The sequence below is a fragment of the Palaemon carinicauda genome, unplaced genomic scaffold (genome assembly GCF_036898095.1).
Source record: "Palaemon carinicauda isolate YSFRI2023 unplaced genomic scaffold, ASM3689809v2 scaffold6, whole genome shotgun sequence".
Taxonomy (NCBI): Eukaryota; Metazoa; Arthropoda; class Malacostraca; order Decapoda; family Palaemonidae; genus Palaemon; species Palaemon carinicauda.
In genome coordinates this window covers 283,237-304,215 of record NW_027171871.1, presented here as the reverse complement: position 1 = coordinate 304,215, position 20,979 = coordinate 283,237, and the positions used below count along the sequence as shown (strand labels likewise).

The 20,979-nt window shown below is 42.8% G+C and overlaps 1 protein-coding gene across 7 annotated transcripts in view; it reads right to left on the bottom strand.

The window, feature by feature from the left end:
• Nucleotides 1–20,979, bottom strand: part of LOC137637239 (mitochondrial ribosome-associated GTPase 1) — a 410,833-nt gene that overhangs the window by 362,972 nt on the left and 26,882 nt on the right. For all 7 annotated transcript variants that reach the window (XM_068369501.1, XM_068369500.1, XM_068369504.1 and 4 more), the window contains exon 2: nt 3,691–3,845. In XM_068369501.1, the coding sequence (XP_068225602.1) occupies nt 3,691–3,845 (155 nt within the window). The remainder of the gene's footprint in view (nt 1–3,690; nt 3,846–20,979) is intronic.

Below are 20,979 nucleotides of genomic sequence, written 5' to 3'. Positions count from 1 at the left end.
CAAGGCTTTTTTTCCCTCTTTTTTACCAAATACTCTCCATCAAACCAAGGAGATCGGTCTTTTACAATTATAGTCTTTTCCATCAGTGGGCACATGGTATCATATTCACTTTTACTCACTTTATTATAAGTGATCGTAAGACAGTTAGCACACTTAGCTCCTAACCGACGTTGGTCATCATGATCACAGGGAATGTTGATAGCATCATTTATTTTCTTTGTAACTTCTTCAATAAATACAGGAGAAAAATTTGATTTATGTCTTAAGTTTATTTTCTTTACAAATGCGTGTTTCTGTAGAGGTAGACTAAACATAATAAGTTTGTGTACTGGGGAGATAGTACATTTCTCTTCAACTTTTATATCAGATACAATATTATTCATGTCATCATTTAAAACGAAGTCTAACGTATAACCAGTTAAAGTAGTTGTACAGTTGACATTCACTGGTTGATATGATTCTAGTAACTCACTAAATGCCAAAGCGTCAGGATTTGATGCGTCATTCATCCAAAAATTGAAGTCTCCACAGATAACTAATTCGTTTTTCTCCATGATAATCATCTCAATGAGAGCACCAAATTCTTCAAAAAAAGATACTAGTGTTTGTTCTAGGAGGTTTGTAGATTGTTACAAAGGATACTTTTCTATATTTTGGGGGTAAAGTTTATTTCTATATAGTCAAAGCTTGTTACGTACTGTAATTATTTTCAACATGTTGAGATTTGAGTAACTTTTATGCATAAAGAGTCCGACACCCCGAGCAGACCTACCTTCTCTCGGTATGTGAACGAAGGCATGTGTGGGGGGGCATCATTTCAGTGATCTTTGCCTTGTACAAGTTATTTAACCATGTTTCAGATAATACTAGCATATCCAAATATTTCTTGTTTATCAATTCTCGAATTTGAATAGTCTTATTACCTACAGATTGTATATTTACATAGCCACAGTTTATGACATCACTAGTAACCATGATCAGTATTTTCCGCTAGTCCTTTCAATTCAAAGTCATAAGCTTTGCAGTCTCTAGAATTTACTGTGTGGTCACTTGGTGTGTTTAACTTTGTGCAGTTTATACACTTTGACACTTGCGAATTACACTCCTTGGTGAAACATTTTTCTGAACATTTCCTGCAGACTTTATCATCATTCTTAGACTTGAATCTTTTTCAAGATGTCCATACCTCTGACACAGGTGATCACGTGGTACTATTCCCCTGACAGTACCCGGTACTCTATGGAACTATGATCAAGCCAGATTCTGTTAATAATGCTTACAATAAATAAATTTGTATTAATAGGTATGTGCTTAATCATTGCATATAGAATTCCATCGGGTTCTGGGATATTATCATTACAAGTAGTAGGTGTGGAATCAAATTGTCTTTCAGTAGAAGTAGAAATGTATGACGTCCCTTACTGTTGCAAAATTTAAAATTTTCTTTTCTTCAATTTTCCTATACTGGTGACCAGAAGCTGCAACACACTTGCATGATACATTTGAGAAATGGTCAGCCACGTCATTGCTAATTTCATTTGCTTCAGTCACATACTGACCATTCATCTTCAACACTGGCGGCGGGTTGGGGGTGAATTTCCCTGCTATCTTTTTAATTTTCCTCCAAACAGAAGATGGTGGTGTTCTACTAGTAATGGAGGAAACAAACGATACCCATGACTGGCGCCTAGCTTCTTTCATTGCACGACGGAAATGTGCTCTACATTTCTTATATATTATTAAGATCTACTCTATATGGTAGCTACACAATCGAGTAAAAGATTTTCTTGAGGCTCTGTGCAAGGCAGCTAGTTCTGAGGACCACCAGGGGACTGGTCGCTGTTTGAATAACCCTTAGTTTTTTGATTGATTGATTGCTTGATTTAAAGTTATCTGGCATCCTGACATCTAAGGTCATTGATACAGATATCATTTATTCTATATAAAAAATAAAAGAATATTCAATTAAAACCATAAAACTTGAATGTCATTATAGAAGTTATATAGTTTTCAGAAGACCATATTCTGAAATACATCTAAAAATGCCGCTCGCACAGTAGGACACATCATGTCCAAGAATCTTGGCAAGAATGAACCTGCCATCCTCACCTCGAGCCTCAAACAGATATCTATTTCTCAAGTTATTATAATTGGGGCATTCAGTCACCAAATGCCTCACTGTTAAAGGTACTAAACAGTCGTCGCAATACGGCTGGTGTTGGCCCTTCACCAAAAACTTGTGTCAACTGAGTGTGGCCAATGCGGAGACGACAAAGAGACGTCTCCAACTTTCGGGGCATCATGTTATACCTCCAAGGAGATAGGACATTTGTTACTTCTCTCATTTTATTGCAATCTAGACTATCCCAGTGCTGTTGCCATTTATTACAAAACAATTTCTTGATGTTAGATGGGATATCATTACTGTACAGGGAATGGGATACCTTCTTGGTAGCAACTCGGGTGCAGCATTCTTCGCCAGTAAATCTGCCTTCTCGTTCCCAGAAACACCTACATGTGCTGTAACCCAACAAAATCGACCAATTATACCTCTCCGTCCAATAATAAAAAGTCATTCTAAAATCTTTAAAACTAGAGGGTTACTAGAATTAAAAACTTCTAACGCATGAAGGACACTCCTTGCATCACTAAAATTGGTAATCGATTGATTGATTTGAAGATCTCTGGCATCCTGACATCGAAGGTCATTGAAGCCGATATCATTTATTATAAATAAAGATTAAAAGAATATTCAATTAAAATCAGAGAAATAAATATGTTATAAAAGTTGAATAGCATTAAGAAGACCTGCTTCTGATATAAATTTACAAATGCCACTAGAAGTAAATATGTTATAAATAAAAGTTAAATAGCATTAAGAAGACCTGCTTCTGATATAGATTAAAAAATGCCACTAGCATTGTATGACACATTATATCCAAGGATCTTGGCAAGGATGAACCAGCCAATTTAACCACGAGCCTCAAACAGATATCTATTTCTTTCAGTGCTATAAGTGGGGCATTCAGTCAATAAATGACACACTGTCAAGGGTATCAAACAATCGTTGCAATATGGTATGTGTTGGCCAGCCAGCAAAAATTCATGTTTCATCCGAGTGTGACCAATGCGGAGACGACAAAGAGTAGTCTCCCATTTTTGGGGCATTCCATTATACTTCCAAGGGGATATACCAATCGATATTTCTCTCATTTTATCTTCGCTTAAACTATCCCAATGCTGTTGCCAATTGTTACAAATAGAATTCTTAATTGCTGGTAAAAAATCATTACAAAGAATGGGAGACCTTCTTAGTAGCAACTCGGCTGCTGCACTCTTTGCCAGTGAATCTGCCTCTTCCTTTCCAGACACACCTAAGTGTGCCGGAACCCAGCAAAATCGAACTGCTATACCTTTTAGGCCAATAATTAAAAGCCACTCTAAAATCTTTAAAACTAACTAGCGGTATGGGTGATTAACCCTCGCTAACTTCTAAGGGCTTGTCTTTTCAGCTTAACTGGAGTAATACCCCTAAAAATCGAGTAGGTTTGTATTCAAGTCACGTAACAAACTGCAAATAAATTAATTTGAACAGTCCTCACTCATTAACTAAACCATAAATAAATGGTACATTTTAACTATATTAATATATACTGTATAGTACAACATGTATTTGGATGAACAACTCACAAATATAAAAGGTAATCTGCAATACTTGTTTCTCCAACAAGATGATCTTTAATTGTTGCAGCTACTGCCAGCTTGAGCCCAGTCTCTACATCAGGAATTTTTGGTAATAATATTCCCGGTGTGTCGAGTAAGAACACTTGGGGATGTTCACAAACCTGTTAAAAGAAACCAAAGTTTTAAAATTACCAAAACACAAAATGCATTAACAAATTTGAGTCAAATATTGAAAAATATACGCTTGCATATTTCATAGTACAGTAGTTTTCATTTTACATTTACCTCTAACAAATAATTTCATGCAAGTGTTATCAATTATTGCACATCAAAACAGAATTTAACAGCATAACATGACAAATTCGGAGATAATTTGTATTTTTCCTAACCATACAAACCTTATCTATTTACATAGGGTTTACTTTCGGCATAGCTGAAATGACGAGCCATTAGATTTTAACGAGGGTTAAACTACCCCCGCGCTAGTTAGCGAGGGGATAGGGGAGGGGTAGCTAGCTACTCCTCCCCCCCACACACCAGTGAGCTGCCTCACTTCACTTAGAGGTAGGACTTGTCTTGGGGGACAGGGCTGGCGGGCAAATATGTATAAATAGCTAAGGTTTGTATGGTTAGGAAAAATACAAAATATCTCCGAATTTGTCATTTGTTCCGTAACCGAAATACAAACCACTTATTTACATAGGGTGACTTACCCTTAGGCAGGGTGGAAAGTCCCCAGCCTTACTGGCTTTGGCTTACCCGGGGACTCAGAATCCGATTGAGCAGCACTCGAGAAAAAGTGTCCCTGCACCTCGCAAGTTTCTTGCTACGCAAGAAACGTGCGGCCTACATAAGTTGTGTGTGGAGAAATGAAGTGTGACTCGTACTAGGAAGTTGACCTGAAGTCCTTTATATGGAATTCTAGGCTAGGACGTCCCAATACCACCTCATCAGGGTATGGGGGACGCGACAGTATTATTCTTAATACTAGGAACACAAGGAAGCATGGTTTACCTGCAGAGGTTTTAGGTCAGCTATGCAAAGACCCAGGATGCTGCATTCCCCAAGAGAGGGGAGGAGGAAGAAAGAAGCAAGGGCCAGACATACTCTCTCATTCACGCAGACTAAAACCGGGTAACAGTGCCCTCAACCCTCTGCTACTTGTCCATTAAGGAGCCTGAGGTTAGACCAGCAGTTGTGCAGCCACCACAGGGCCGATAGAAAACGTATCGAGGCTCCTGTGGGTCATGTCCTGCAGGTAGTGGGCTGTGAAGGTCGTTTGACGCTTCCAGACCCCAGCTTGTAACACCTGCGTCACAGAGAAGTTTCTCTTGAAGGCCAGGACGTGGCGATGCCCCTGACATCATGTGCCCTAGGGCAATGTGACGGAAGAGGGTCTGGATTCAAGGCATGATGAATGGTCCGTCGAATCCAAGCTGAGATGGTATTCTTGGTGACCCTCCTGTTCGTCCTTCCCATGCTCACAAACAGAGCTTGCACACGGGGACGGACTGCAGCTGTTCTTTTCAGATAACGTCTCAGACTTCTTACTGGGCAAAGTAGCAGATGATCTGGGTCATCTGTTACGGAACGGAGACTCGTAACCCTGAAGGAGTCAAACCGTGGGTCTGGCACTCCAGGGTTCTGAGTCTTGGCAACAAACTCAGGGACGAACCTGAACGTTACCTCCCCCCATCCCCTTGAATGGGCGATGTCGTATGAGAGACCATGAAGTTCACTGACCCGCTTGGCCGAAGCCAGAGCGAGCAGGAATACCGTCTTCCAAGTCAGGTGTTGGTCAGAGGTCTGGCATAATGGTTCGAACGGGGGTCTCTTAAGAGCCCAGAGGACCCAAACCACGTTCCATGGAGGAGGTTTCACTTCCGACTGACTGCATGTAAGCTCGTAGCTTCGTATGAGTAAGGAAAGTTCCAGCGAGGAGGAAATGTCTATTCCTTTCAGCCTGAAGGCTAGGCTTAAGGCTGACCGATAGCCTTTCACCGAAAGGCGCATTTCCTCCCGCAAATACAGTGATACCTCTGGATACGAAAGTTTCTGCTTACGAAAAATTCAGGATACGAAAAGCGATTGAAAGATTTTTATGCCCCAGTATACGAATAAAATTTCAGGATACGAAAACCTTACGAGATCCCAACTTGTCGCCAAGAGTAATTTTAAAATGCGCGTGCCGCCAGACTTCAAACTTGGGTAGACTCACTTACAGCCTCCCGCTCACCCATTGGTTATCTTCCTACTCAGATGCTAGCTGACGCCATAAGATCCTGCTTTCCTATTGGTCGGCAACTATCCCAGCTTACTTACGCACGGGCGTTCATCTCTCTCTCTCTCTATTCGTTCTGACCGCGGTATCGTTAACAGACATTGTGTGCTTTCGCTTGTTTGACGTAGTGTTAAATACAGTACATTCGTACGCCACGTGTTATCATTATTAAACATTCGTTACTGTGCACTGTACTGTATTAGTGTTTACTATACATAGTACTGTATATAACGTACGTAGTGTATTATATTACGTATTACTGTAGCCATGGGTCCCAAGAATGTTGCCGAAGGAAAGAAGAAGACGATGCTCTCGATGGAGACGAAACTTGAAATCGTAAAAAAGTATGAGTCTGGCATGCGTTTAAGTGCGATCGCTAAGGAGTATGGCCGGAATCCATCTACGATAGGCACCATCCTGAAGCAGAAGGCGACCATCAAAGCAGCGGCACCTTCTAAGGGCGTCACTATTTTCTCCAACAAGAGAACCCACGTGCATGACGAGATGGAGAGTCTGCTTCTTGTGTGGATCAAAGACAAAGAGATCTCAGGACACACCATCACTGAGACTACAATTTGCCAGAAGGCCTCCGCCATTTTCGGTGATCTCGTGCGTTCTCAGGCTGAAGAAGGGGCAGGAGAAGGAACATCCAAGCAGGAACCCCCAGAGTTCAAGGCTTCTCAGGGGTGGTTCGAGAAATTCAAGAAAAGGACTGGTATTCATTCAGTGGTACGGCAAGGGGAGGCAGCCAGCTTGGACACGAAGGCCGCCAAAGCCTTTGTTAAAACGTTTGACGAGTTGACTCTGCAGGAAGGCTACAGTTCGCAGCAAGTTTTCAATTGCGACGAAACTGGGCTTTTCTGGAAGAAAATGCCTCGTCGGACGTTCATCACGGCGGAGGAGAAGAGGCTACCCGGACATAAGCCTATGAAAGACAGGCTTACCCTTGCTTTTTGTGCAAACGCCAGTGGAAACTGCAAGATAAAGCCCCTGCTGGTGTACCATTCTGAAAATCCCCGAGCCTTTAAAGCCCACAAAGTCATCAAGGAGAACCTTCCCGTGATGTGGAGGGCGAATGCTAAAGCCTGGGTAACGAGGCAACTTTTCATTGATTGGGTGAATGTCTGCTTCGGTCCGACTGTCCGAAAATATTTGGAAGAAAAGCGCCTCCCTATGAAATGTCTGCTGGTGTTGGACAATGCTCCAGCTCACCCTCCTGGCCTCGAGGAATATCTTCTGGCCGAGTATTCCTTCATAAAGGTCCTGTATCTACCGCCTAACACCACCCCTCCCCTCCAGCCCATGGACCAGCAAGTTATTTCAAATTTTAAAAAATTGTACACGAAGAATCTCTTCCCGAGATTTTTCCAAGTCGCAGAGAGTACAAACCTCACTCTCCATGAATTCTGGAAAGATTACTTTAATATAGTGATATGCCTCAAACTCATCGATCTTGCTTGGCAGGAAGTTTCGAGCCGTACCCTGAACTCATCTTCGAGGAAGCTGGGGCCTGATGCTGTCTCTGTACGAGACTTCGAGGGGTTCAGGAAGCCTGGAGGCGAAGCCGAGATCGCTGACGATCCTGAACCCATTCAGCAGTCTGAGGTGGCTGACATCGTACATCTTGGTACGTCCATGGGGGTGGAAGTTAGCGCCGAGGATATAGATGAACTTATCGAGGAGCACCACAAGGAGTTGACGACGGACGACTTGAAGGAGTTGGAGACAATGCAAATGAGTGTTGTTCAAGAGCAGTTCTCTAGCGGTGATGAGGAGGATGTTAAACCTTTGGAAATGGCAGACTTTAAGGAAATTCTCGCATGTTTCCATAAAATGGCAGACTACGTCGAAAAGGAACATCCAGAAAAAGTTTATACCAACCGTGCGCTTAAACACTGCAATGACGTTTGCCTAAAGCATTTTAGAAATGTGTTGAAAAGTAGGCAGAAACAAGCTTCAATGGATAGTTTCTTATTAAAGAGGCCAGCGGTATTAGTAGGCCAAGACGAAGGTGAAAGTGAAGAAAAGAAACAGAAAAGAGGAAGTGATGAATAATTAGAAGGTGAAAGTAAAGAAAAGAAACAGAAAAAAGAAAGTGATGAAGAAGTAGAAGAAATTTAGAAAATATGAAAAACGTAAAGTTATAAAAAAGCAAAAAAAAAAAAATTCAATTTTAAGTTTTATGTTACCGTTAAGTGTTAAAGTAATTTTTTCTTTCATTTTATAGTTTTCCATACGTATTGTTAAGTGTTAATTATTTCTGCCAATTTTTTATTTTGTAAAGTTTAAGTGTTAATGTGTTAAGTGTGTAAATTACTGTACGTAGTCTGTCACTTGTTACGTTTTTAGCCTTATGCCATCCTCCTCTGCCGCGACGTCGCTATCGGACATCGTCTCAATCAAAAGGTAAGTTTCAACTTTTTTGTTACACTAATTAACTGTAACCTTTTTTTCAGGGTATCAATCCTTAATTTAGATGTACGTACAGGTAACAATACACCTTCACTGATCCAAATGCTTTACATACAGTACCGTAACTTTTATACAGTAGTAAAGAAAACGGACCGTTTTCTTAGGGCTTGGAGGGGATAACTAGGCTATAACTACATTATTGAATAATCTCATGGTGGTTTCTGGAATGGATTAGGCTGTTTTTAACAGTTGGGTTACTTATTGAATGATAGAAATGGCTGCATTGCATGTTTATTACTACAGTTTAGTGTGTTTATGAAAGAAAAGGTGTCTTTTCGTAAGGCTTGGAACGGATTAGGCTATTTACATGTAAAACGCGACTCAGGATACGAAAAAATCAGGATACGAAATCGTATCCTGAACGGATTACTTTCGTATCCTGAGGCATCACTGTACCCGAGAAACTCCGCTATTGCTGGAATAGTGGCATCGAGGGGAGAGATACCCCTCCCACGACACCAACCACAGAAGACTCTCCACTTTGCCTGGTAGACCCCTGCGGATGACTTTCGCAGGTGTCGAGACATCCTTTCCGCAACTTGTTACGAAAAGCCTCTCTCAGTGAGGAGACGCTGGATAGTCTCCAAGCGTGAAGCCGAAGCGATGCTACAGCTTTGTGGAAGATGTTGCAATGTCGTTGTCTGAGTAGCTCGTGTAGTGGGGGAAGCTCTCTCGGGAGTTCCGTCAGGAGCTGCAGAAGGTCCGGGAACCATTCTGCATGATGCCATAGCGGAGCTATCAAGGTCACTGACAGGTTGACCGATAGTCTGGTCTTGTTGAGCACCCTTCTCATCAGACAAAACGGTGGGAAGGCGTAGACGTCGATGTTGTCCCACCGTTGTTGGAAGGCATCTTAACAGAGTGCCTTGGGGTCCGGGACTGGGGAGCAGTACAGCGGCAGCTTGAAGTTCAAGGCTGTTGCGAACAGGTCCACTGTCGGGGAACCCCACAAAGTCAGGACTTTGTTGGCTACTAGAGGATCCAAAGACCACTCGGTACTCACTATCTGCGAAGCTCTGCTCAGACTGTCGGCGAGCACATTCCTTTTGCCAGGAATGAAGCGAGCTGATAGACGTATCGAGTGGACTTCGGTCCATCTCAGTATCTCTACTGAAAGATGGAATAGCTGTCGTGAAAAGGTACCTCCCTGCTTGTTGATATAAGCCACTACTGTGGTGTTGTCGCTCATCACCACCACAGAGTGACCCGCCAGGGTCTGTTGGAACTGTTGAGGGCCAGATATACAGCCTTCATTTCTAGCAGATTGATGTGGAGGTACTTTTCTGATTCTGACCATAGGTCTGAGATCCTGTGGTTCAGAACGTGGGCCCCCCTCCCTTCTTTTGACACATCCGAGAACAGCATCAAATCCGGGGGGAGGACGAGAAGATCCACTCCCTTTCGAAGGTTTCCGTCGGTCAACCACCACTGCAGGTCTGTCCGTTCTGCAGGCCCCATAGAGACCAGAATGTCCGGGGAATCGTTGCCTTGATTCCACCGGGACTTGAGCCGCCATTGCAGGGATCTCATCCTGAGGCGACCGTTTGGAACTAGACGGGCCAAGGAGGACAGGTGACCTAGGAGATGTAACCAAGATTGGGCTGGAAGCTCTTCTCGTCTGAGGAAAGGCTCTGCGACCCACCTCAGCCTTGCTATCCTGTCGTCTGATGGAAAGGCTTTGTGGAGATTGGTGTCCAATATCATGCCTAGATATACCAGTCGTTGAGATGGAAGCAGAGAAGACTTCTCGAGATTTACCATGATCCCTAGATCTTGGCAAAGTCCCAGAAGCTTGTCTCGGTGTCGAAGAAGGGTCGACTCCGAGTCTGCCAGGATCAGCCAGTCGTCCAGATAGCGAAGGAGACGGATGCCGATCCTGTGTGCCCACGAAGATATCAGGGTGAACACTCTGGTGAACACCTGTGGTGCTGTGGAGAGACCGAAACACAGCACCTTGAACTGGTAGATCTTGTTATCTAGACTGAATCTCAAGTACTTCCTGGAAGACGGATGGATTGGGATCTGGAAGTACGCGTCCTTCAGGTCCAGTGTACACATGAAGTCTTGTGGTCTCACAGCAAGTCTGACCGTCTCTGCTGTGTCCATGCTAAACGAAGTTTGTTTGACAAACTTGTTCAGGGCTGAGAGGTCGATGACGGGTCTCCAGCCTCCAGACGCCATCTTTACAAGAAAGAGTCGACTGAAGAAGCCTGGGGAGCCGTCGACGACCTCTTGGAGAGCATCCTTCTTGAGCATGGTCTCGACTTCTGCCCGAAGGGCTAGCCCCTTTGCCGATCCCATGGCTTAGGAGCTCAACGACACTGGATTCGCTGTCAGGGGAGGTAGAGATGTTTTGAACGGGATGCGATATCCTTGGCTGATCACGGAGATCGTCCAGGAATCGGCCCTGAGTTGCTGCCACCTGAACACGCAACTTTGCAGGCATCCCCCCACTGGTGGACATGCAGGGGGATTGCCAATCCTAGCGTTTGCGGCCTCGGCCGATCCCTCCAGGATTCTTGCCTCCCCTAGAGGACTTTCTGCCCTTCCTGTCTTTGACCGGAAAGGGCTGCTGTTTGGACACCTTTGCCTTTGCTGCCGGAGCCGGTTTCGTTGTCCTAGACTGACAAGGCTGTTGTTGTTGAGGTGCTGAAGGCTTGTAGGGTCTGGATGTAAGAGCCCTTTGGAGGAGAGAATCGAGATTCGATTTCCTCCACCTCTCAGCTGTCCGTTCTACATCTTTGGGCTCAAACAGGCTCTTTCCAAGGATGGAAGAGTGTCTGAGCTTGCAGACATCCACGGCTGGGACCTTCGAGTGGAACCTCTCGGTCACCGCATCATGACGCTTCAAGAACGAGTTTGCCTACAAGTTCGAAACTTGGTGAGCCATTAACTCGATGGTGCGTGTGCACGAGAGGAGGAAAGTCTCCATGGCCTTCCTGGTGCTCTCCTTGGACAAGTCCTCGGATCGCAACAGGATGCCCAGAGACCACAGCCAGACATCCAGCCACGAAGTGGCCTGCATGGCACACTTTGCGACTTTCTCCTGTCTCCTGGCTCAAGATCTCTGTAGCCGAGAATGTAACCTGCCGGGTGGAGAGTTTCTCAAGAGAAATTCCCCTGGAAAGCTCTTCCACAGAATGGTGGAGAGGAAGAGCTAAACAAGACTCCCCATGATCTCAAAGTACCTCCTCTGTTGTACACGAGGAGGTGGGAGGAGTTTGTTACCGGCAGAGGAACGGCTGGAGGAGGCGAGTTCGGAGAGCTGGCTCTCAACCTTATCTCTGGCGCTCTTCACCCCCTGGGACCAGGGCAGAGCTGCACTGGCCTTCAGAGGTTTTTGAGTGCCGTAGACTTGGTCCAGGACTTTATCCTTGCCTTTGCGAGGGGCGGTCTCCGGATCCTCGAACCTGTTGAGTTGCCTCATCAGATTCAGGACCTGCCAGAAGGCATGCTCCGACTCATGCAGCTCTCCTCCTTGTGGACTGGCAGCAAAGTCTCCTGTCCCCAGCTGCTCTACTTGGGGGGACACGTGGACGTTCTCCTGGGGTCTTGCTGGCTCTGGTCGAATCCGGGATGAAGACTTTGGGACGATCTTCGAGTCCTTGGGCTCCCTCCTAGGAGGAATACAGGACTCCAGTAAAGAAGTCTGAGAGCTCCTCTCTGCCCCCACATGAGACGATTCTCCTACTCGAGGTGGGAGAATGTCTCACCTCGCTGGATTCTCCTGTGGACGGAAAGGCTTCGTCCACAGGAGAAGGAGAAAACGTCTGAGAGGGGGAAGTGGCCTTCCTGACGGACTTCTTGGGAGCCAGTTTAACCCTAGGAGAAGTCACCACGAAGTCTACTCCTCTCCTTCTCTTCAGCGGAGACGAGGCTGCCGTTGGTTTGAGGCCCAGATCAGCGAGGGCCGGCTTAACAGCCTGGACGACCGCTTTGATCAGGGACCGAAACCAAGGCTGACGGCTGACAGACGCAGTGTCAGCGACTCCCGCTGGAGGGAAGGGGATCGGGCGATCCTTAGGAGTAGACACCACAGGGCCTGCCTGAAAAGAAGAAGAGTGTTGCCTAGACCTCTCTGAAGATTCTTCCTCCTCCTGCAAGAGCGCTGATCTGCGCTTACGGGGTGGAGATCGTGAAGACGATGATCTGGAAGTACGAGCTCCAGAAGACTCGCAACATTGCCCGTGCTGCGAAACCCGGTGGGAATCGCGGTCGAGATCGCGCTGGCGCTCGCGAGATGGTAAAATCACGGGTTCGCGCGCGGGCGAACGTCGGCGCACATGCGCGCGGGCGCGCAGAGATGAAAGCGTGGGTGCATGTGGGCGCATGGGCGAGTGGGAGAGTGGGCGCGTGGGTGCACAGGTGAGGGTGCGCGCGGTTGTAAGGGTGAGCGCTGGCGGCCGGGAGAATGACGGCACGCAGGGGAGCAATGGCGCGTTGGCGAGCGATGGCGCATAGGGCGAGAAGGCGACCGACTGCGCACAGGCGAGTTAGCGCGTGGGCGCATAGAAGACCTTCGGCGATCTGAAGTATGGGCGCGCGGGCGCGTTGGAGAGCGCTTGCGCGCAGGCGAAAGATCGCGCGGGCGCGAAGGAGATCGCTGGCTCGCAGGAGATCGTTGGCGCGCAGTTGCGCGGTCAAGATATATCAGCTGGGGCGCAGGACCAGAAGGAGTAGTGGCGCGCAAAGGCGAACGCTCGTGGGCGCGCATAGGAGACTTCTCGTGAGCGCGCGGGCGCACAGGAGACTTCTCATGGGCGCGCGGCCGGGCAGAGACTCGTACCAGTCTAGAAGTGCGCACAGGTGACAGGCGATGGCTAGCGCGTGGGCGAGTTTTGAGGGAGCGCAAGAGATCGTCGGCGAGGAGGTGAAGGAATAATCTCCTTTCCTGCGCGCAGATCCGGAGATCGTGGGCGCGCGGGCGAACGTTGGCACGCATGGCGCGCATCAGGAACAGGTCGCGCAGATGTGCGCTGGTGAGTAGGAAAGTGCTGGCACACAGGAGATCCCTGACGAGCAGGAGAGCGCTGGCGCGAAGGTGAGCGCTGGCGCGCAGGTGAGAGCTGGCGCGCAGGTGAGAACTGACGAGCAGGAGATCTACGGCGAGATGACTCAGCTACAGGAGATCGCTGGCGCGTTGAGTCCGAAGCGGTCTGGTCCACAGCTACAGCAGGAGAGCACTTGCGCGCTACTACGCGCTCCCTGGCACTTAAGGGACTTACTCACATTGTGAGATAAGCCCTTTTGCCCCAAAGGGACCGGTGCCCAATGGATAACGGGGTGCGTTGGCGCCCACTGCGCATCTGCGTCCAGGAACGGAGAAGGAAGACTAGCAGGTCTGGCAGGCGTAGGAGATCGCGAACGATCTGCTGAGAGGTATAGCGATGCCGCTGCAACTGTCTGCTCACGTCGAGGAGGATCCTCTGCGGGGGACGTCGAAGGCGAGGAACCGAAGAGGCGCCTCCTAACTCCCTTGCAAGGAGAAGGAAGGCCTCTACGGCGAAGAGGAGGGCGAGCCTTACGGCGAAGACAACCTCGAGGGGCAGCAACACCATCGTCGGTCCTCCGAAGAGAAGTCTCTGTCAGTGATCTCCCCCAAGGGGAAGAATCACCCGCAGGAGAGACCGTTGGACCCAGCTCCTCCCTTAAAGGATATTTGGAGGGGGGAACTGAGCCTTCAGCAACATCCGCAACAACAGCAACCGGGGTTTGACCCGACCCGTCGGAAGCCTCTGCCACAACAACGTCGACAATAGACAGAGGATCTACCTCTGCTATTACCGGCGACTGTTTAACAGCTGCACCCAACTGGATCAGGTCAAACAGGGCTTCCCTAGAGGGCAAGCCCTTAAGCCCCAGGGAAGCCCAAAGCTGCAAAAGATCATTGTTAGCAACAGAGTCATCTATATCAATATCCTCCCCCGGAGGAGGAGGAGGAACTGCTTCGCTATGGGAGGCAACTCCCTCGCCCGAACCCCGAGGTTGGTCAACAAAAGAAAGGCCTACACGATAAGTTGGTAAGGCTGAAGCATTAAAGACCATCTCATTAATCTTTGGTTATGATTTTTCATCTTCTGAAGGAACCGAAGCGGGTTGTGATCCGTATATATTTCAAGAGGATACCTTTGATCTTGAATATAACAGGCAAACTTTTGCAGGGCAAGCATCAATGCGGGACATTCCTTTTCTATCACACTATAAGATTTCTGATGTTTTTTCAACTTAGCTGAATAGTAGCACACAGGATGGAGGGTATCAAAGTTGACATCACGTTGCATAAGGACTGCACCCACTCCTTGATCGCTAGCATCTATGTAGAGCAGGAAAGGTTTATCCATACTAGGTGTACAGAGAACTGGGTTACTGGAGAGAAATGCCTTTAGCTGATGGAAGGCTTTCTCACACTCATCTGTCCACTTGAACAGTACGTTTGAGCTAGTGAGGGTCGTAAGTGGGGCAGCTACTGCAGAGAAGTTAGGGCAGAAACGGCGATAAAAGCCACACATACCCAGGAAGCGCTGTATTTCCCTTCTAGTCGTTGGACGAGGGAAATTGAGAATGGCTTCTATATTCACTTCCTTAGGCCGAGTTTGACCTTGACCCACCACATGTCCGAGGTAAGTCACCGTACCCTGGCCGAAGGAAGAGTTGAGCAAGTTTATGGTGAGACCACTTTCATCCAGGCGTTGCAGTAGATTTGATAGACGTTGCAGGTGATTGTTCCAAGTGTCTGAAATTATCAAAATATCGTCTAAGTACACATAAGTCCCTACTAAATCTCTAGTAATGAAGTTCATAAGCCTTTGAAAGGTTGCTGGGGCTGAATTAAGACCAAAAGGCATACGGGTATATTGAAATAGACCATCAGGGGTTATAAAAGCTGATATTTCCTTAGAGTTTTCAGTGAGGGGAATTTGATAGTAACCTTTTTGTAAATCTATTTTAGATACAAACTTAGCTGGGCCAACAGAATCTATTATAGTATCAATTAGAGGCAATGGGTAAGAGTCAGGGATAGTTAAATCATTAAGTTTCCTGTAGTCTGTGCAAAGTCTGAAACATCCTCCAGGTTTTGGGGCTAGTAGACAAGGCGAAGCCCATGGACTACAGCTGTGTTCTGCTAGGCCATGTTCGACCAGAAAGTTTACTTCATCTCGCATGACTTTCCTCCTTTCTGGACTCAGACGATACGGTGGCTGTTTGACAGGGAAAGAACCAAATTTTAGACGGATGTTATGTTCTATCAAATTACATTTCCCTACGGCATCACTCAACACATTAGGAAATTGTTTGAATAGGTTGGCCAAGTCCCTAAGCTGAGACTCTGATAAATGTGTTAGAGACCCTTCCAGGTCTTCTATAATATTACTGTTGGTCGTAATAGGGTTCGGTATATATTCATCCGACGCTTCAATTGGTTTGTCAGAATTTGTTATACATAGATTAATTTTTGAACCAGCCTCATCCGATGTTCTCTTTAAATATTCTTTTAATAAATTTATGTGATATTTCTGGGTCTTTTTCCTTTTATCTGGAGTAGAGATTAAATAGTTATTTGACTTTAAATTATCAATTATGGTATAAGGACCTTGATATTTAGGTGAAAAAGGAGATCCTGGTATAGGCATTAAAACTAACACCTCATCTCCAGGCTGAAACTGTCTGACTTTAGCGGATTTATCAAAGTGAGCTTTCATAGAGGCTTGACTCTCCTTCAAGTATTCTTTAGCTAATTTTCTTACTTTAGATAACCTCTCTTTCAAGTTGTTCATATATGTCTGCACATTAACCTTTGAGGATTCTGAATCAAAGTCACTGGCTAGCAAATGATCTTTTACAATTTTTAAGGGACCCCTGATCTCTCTACCAAACAGCAACTCAAAAGGAGAAAATCCCAAAGATTCTTGCTTACATTCTCTAACTGCAAATAATAAAAAGTCAAGACCTTCATCCCAATAGTTTGAACTTTCTAAACAGTAATGTTTCAGCATGGATTTAAGGGTTTGTTGGAATCTCTCTAAAGCTCCTTGAGACTCAGGGTGGTATACAGAAGAGTTTACAGTAAGCACACTTAATTCTTTTAGTACCTCTCTAAAAAGATCCGAAGTGAAATTAGTTCCTTGGTCAGATTGCAAAACCTTGGGAATACCAAAATTTGAGAAGGTGTGTATCAAGTTAGTAGCTATATTCTTAGCAGAAATGTTCTTGAGAGGTATAGCTATAGGAAATCTGGTTGATATACACATGATAGTAAGGATGTATTTATTCCCTTTGCGAGTGGAAGGAAGTGGACCAACACAATCTATTAGTATTTTCTCAAAGGGTTCCTCTAATACAGGGATAGGAATGAGCGGAGCAGGAGGAATAGATTGATTGGGTTTACCTATAACTTGGCAAATATGACAAGATTTTATATATTCTGTAACACTTTTCTTCATTCCTGGCCAAAAGTAATGTATTTGGAGCTTTTGATGAGTTTTCTTCATACCTAAATGTCCATTGAGACCATCATGAGCCAAAGAAACAATTTCACTTCTCAAAGAGGATGGAGTTACTATCTGAAATTCATCGGCCCAATCTTGTTCTTGAGCTAAGTGGCTAGGTCTAAATAATCTCACGAGAATGCCTTCATGAAGGTAAAACCCTGGCTTTTCTTTAACTTCTGTAATGTGGGAAGCTACCTCTGACCAACTTTGGGTCAAAGTAGGGTCAGTCTTCTGAGCTGCAATTAAGGAATCCTTTGACATCTTTATTTCTTTAATGTTAGGTAAAGGCACAGATTTAATTCTAGTCTGACGAGACTTTGACCTAGTGGTTACACAAACAGGGGAAAGATCAGGCTGAGAGGATTCAATATTTAGAGTAGGGTTATTTCCCAAAGGATGATCTACTACAACTGGACATGGAACAGTAAGTTTCCCAGCAATATCATTTCCTAGTAAAAAGTTAATTCCAGGGACCGGTAAATTTTGTGTTACTCCTACTTTTATTTTTCCGGATACAAGTGGAGACTTAAGATAAAATTCCGTGAGGGGAATGGTGGAAATTGAAGAGAGATCACAAATTACTACCTTTTCATTTAGAAAGAATTTCTTTATGTTAGGGATTACTGTATTAAGCATTATACTTTGAGCAGAACCGGTGTCTCTTAGAATGTTGACAGGATATTCTACATTATTTAGAGTTACTGTGCCTGTCATTTTGAAATCTTCAAAAACATCTATGCAAGGAGGGTGAGCAGCTACGTTAGATGTGGGCTTATTAAATGGGAGCTGAGATTTTACTGAAGTTTTGGAAGCTTTATTAGGGTCATAATATTTAGAGTGTTTACAGTGGGGACTCCAGCATTCAGTAATGTGATGACCAGATTTCTTACAAAAACTGCATATTATTTTAAGTTTGGTATTTATCACTTCTACTATTCCCATCCTGAGTCTCTGAAACTACAGATGAGGCAGGTTTTACAGGAACTGTCCTTTTATCAGACTTAGGATTACCTTTGTGTACCAAGGAATATACATCAGCACAATTTGCTGCCTCTTTCAATTGGGTTTCACCTCTATCTTCTAGGTGGAGCTTAACATTCAGAGTGATTTTCCTTTTAAACTCTTCATATACTAATAAGTTAACTAACTGATCGAAAGTGGTGACATTACTCGAGAACAGCCATTTATGAAAATACCGTAACTTCTCTGTAGCAAATTCAACATAAGTCTGAGATGGAGTTTTAATTAAATTATGGAAATTTTGTCTATAGCCCTCAGGTGTAATAGTGTAAGCATTTAGAATAGAAGTCTTAACAAAATCATAGTCTTGGCAGTCTTCTAATGATAGAGTAGAATATACGATCGAGGCTTTACCTTTAAAGTTTGTGCTAACTAGCCATGTCCAAGAGGTTCTGGGCCATTCTAATTGAATTGCTGTCTTCTCAAAATTCCTAAAATAACTTTCAGGGTCATCCTCATTAAATTGAGGAACTAACTGAGCTTGTTGTGCAATGTTAAACTTATAATTAGGAGTACCTTGGATAATTGAACGGTCATGAGTCTGAGCCTCTAGTTCTGCTAACTTAACTTCTCTCTCTATTTCTAGCTTCCTTGCTTCGAATTGTATTTGTGCTAACTTCAACTCTCTCTCTATCTGTAATTTCTGTATTTCTACATCAGCAATACTCTTTTGCACGGAAGGTGCATCAGTCCCTAGTGACAATTTCTGATCATGAATTTTATCAATAAATTCTTCGGTACTAGATAATGAGAGTCTATCATGCTCCTGGTCTTTATCATCTAACAATGTCACAGATTCTGGCAAAATTAATCCCTGTTCTACCAAACCATCTATAGCTGTAGTCATAAGGTCTCGTAAGGTCATGGAAAATGTGAACGAAATCTTAAAGTACATAAGAATAAACTTCCATTCATCTTTACTTAAAGTGAATTTACTCAAGTATGTAAAATCTGGCTTAGAGCAAAAGGCATGGACATCAAATTCACTCATTGTAACAGCAAGAAAATTCCTCTGAAGGATTGAGTGTTGGTTACAGGTTAAATATACAATACACAAATTGAATACAAAAGGTATTAAGTACATGTGAAACTGTATTATCACTACGTTCAGTGATGAGGTAATATTCAGTGATGATTCAATATAAGATTCAAGCAAGATTCATTTCAAGATTCAGGCTGGCTTGTTGCCTTAAGTGCAAGATACGAACATTAACTACCACAAGTTGATAGCAAGTTGTAAAGATTCTTGGAACACTTGACAGTTTAAGTTCTAGATAAGATTCTAATGTCTAATTAAAGTCAAATCTATTAAGGATTCTCGGTTCAAAGAGTCTAGTCAATGTGACTTCAGTGGAAATAAAAGGTCATCCGAGTTCTGTATTATGTGTCACAAGACAAAGTGTTGATGACCTAAGAAAGATTAAGGATCGGCATAAGATTACAAAGTATTAACACTTCTGTATAACAGCACAAACGACTAAGATAGTTTCACAAGAAGGCAAGGCGAATTGATATACCTATATAAGTGCACATGGAAAATTATCCCGGACAGGCCCCCATATGTTACAAGCCCTAATTACCGATGAGACCTGATGTCGTAAAATTAGAGGCAGCCCCAAAATGTGCAATGTCAAAATTGAACATGAAAGGAAAAAGTAACTAAAGGCTTGCAAACATCAAAGATTTATTATATAATTATAATTTAAATAATACTTATAGAACTTAATTCTCAAGCTGAATACTCAAAGATTAATGTGTTGACTAATTAAAACAAATGTATTTATAACCTAAGAAAAATTAAACTTGAAGCAAAACACTAACGTAACACAAATAAGAAACATGAGGAATGGTGTGTGAATATCCGTATACCCACAAATACATGAGAAAATCAACACTCGTAAATAATTATAACAAAGTCATAAATAAATCCAACACTCAAACAAATAACATATTACAAAATATACTCAAGAGGCAGGTACAGATGTATAAGTCCGTGAAGTACAAAAAGTTAATCCTCAGCCGAGTACAAAAGCAAGAACAGAACTAAAGATATGAAAAATTTAGGTAACAAACATAACCTTCGATGAAGGAACTACGGTGTCGTGACGGGTACTTCAGCCAATCACAAGCAGAGTAAGTCGAGCGTCGAGGTGAAGAAACTAAGATTGTTGAAAATCGTAACCAGGCCGGCAACGTAAGCGGTAGTTGAAGAGCGTTAAAACTGTTATCATGTCGGAGTCATGAGAATATATATACATATACATATATATATATACATATATATATATATATATACATATATATATATATATATATATATATATATATATATATATATTTACATATATATATATATACATATAAATATATATATATATATATATATATATATACATATATATATATATATATACATATATATATATATATATATATATATATATATATATATATATACATATATATATATATATATACTGTATATATATATATACATATATATATATATATATATATATATATATATATATATATATATATACATATACATATATATGTATATATATACATATATATATATACATATACATATATATATATATATACATATTTACATATATATATGTATATACATATATATATACATATATATATATATATATTTATATATATATGTATATATATACATATATATATATATATATATATATATGTATATATATATCTATATTATATATATGTATATATATATATATATATATATATATATATATATATACATATATATACATATAGATATAGATATACATATATATATATAGATATATATATATATATATATATATATATATATATATATATATACAGATATATATATATATATATATATATATATATATATATATATATATATAATATATATATATATATATATACGTATATATATATATATATATATATATATATATATATATACGTATATATATATATATATATATATATATATATGTATATATATATATATATACGTGT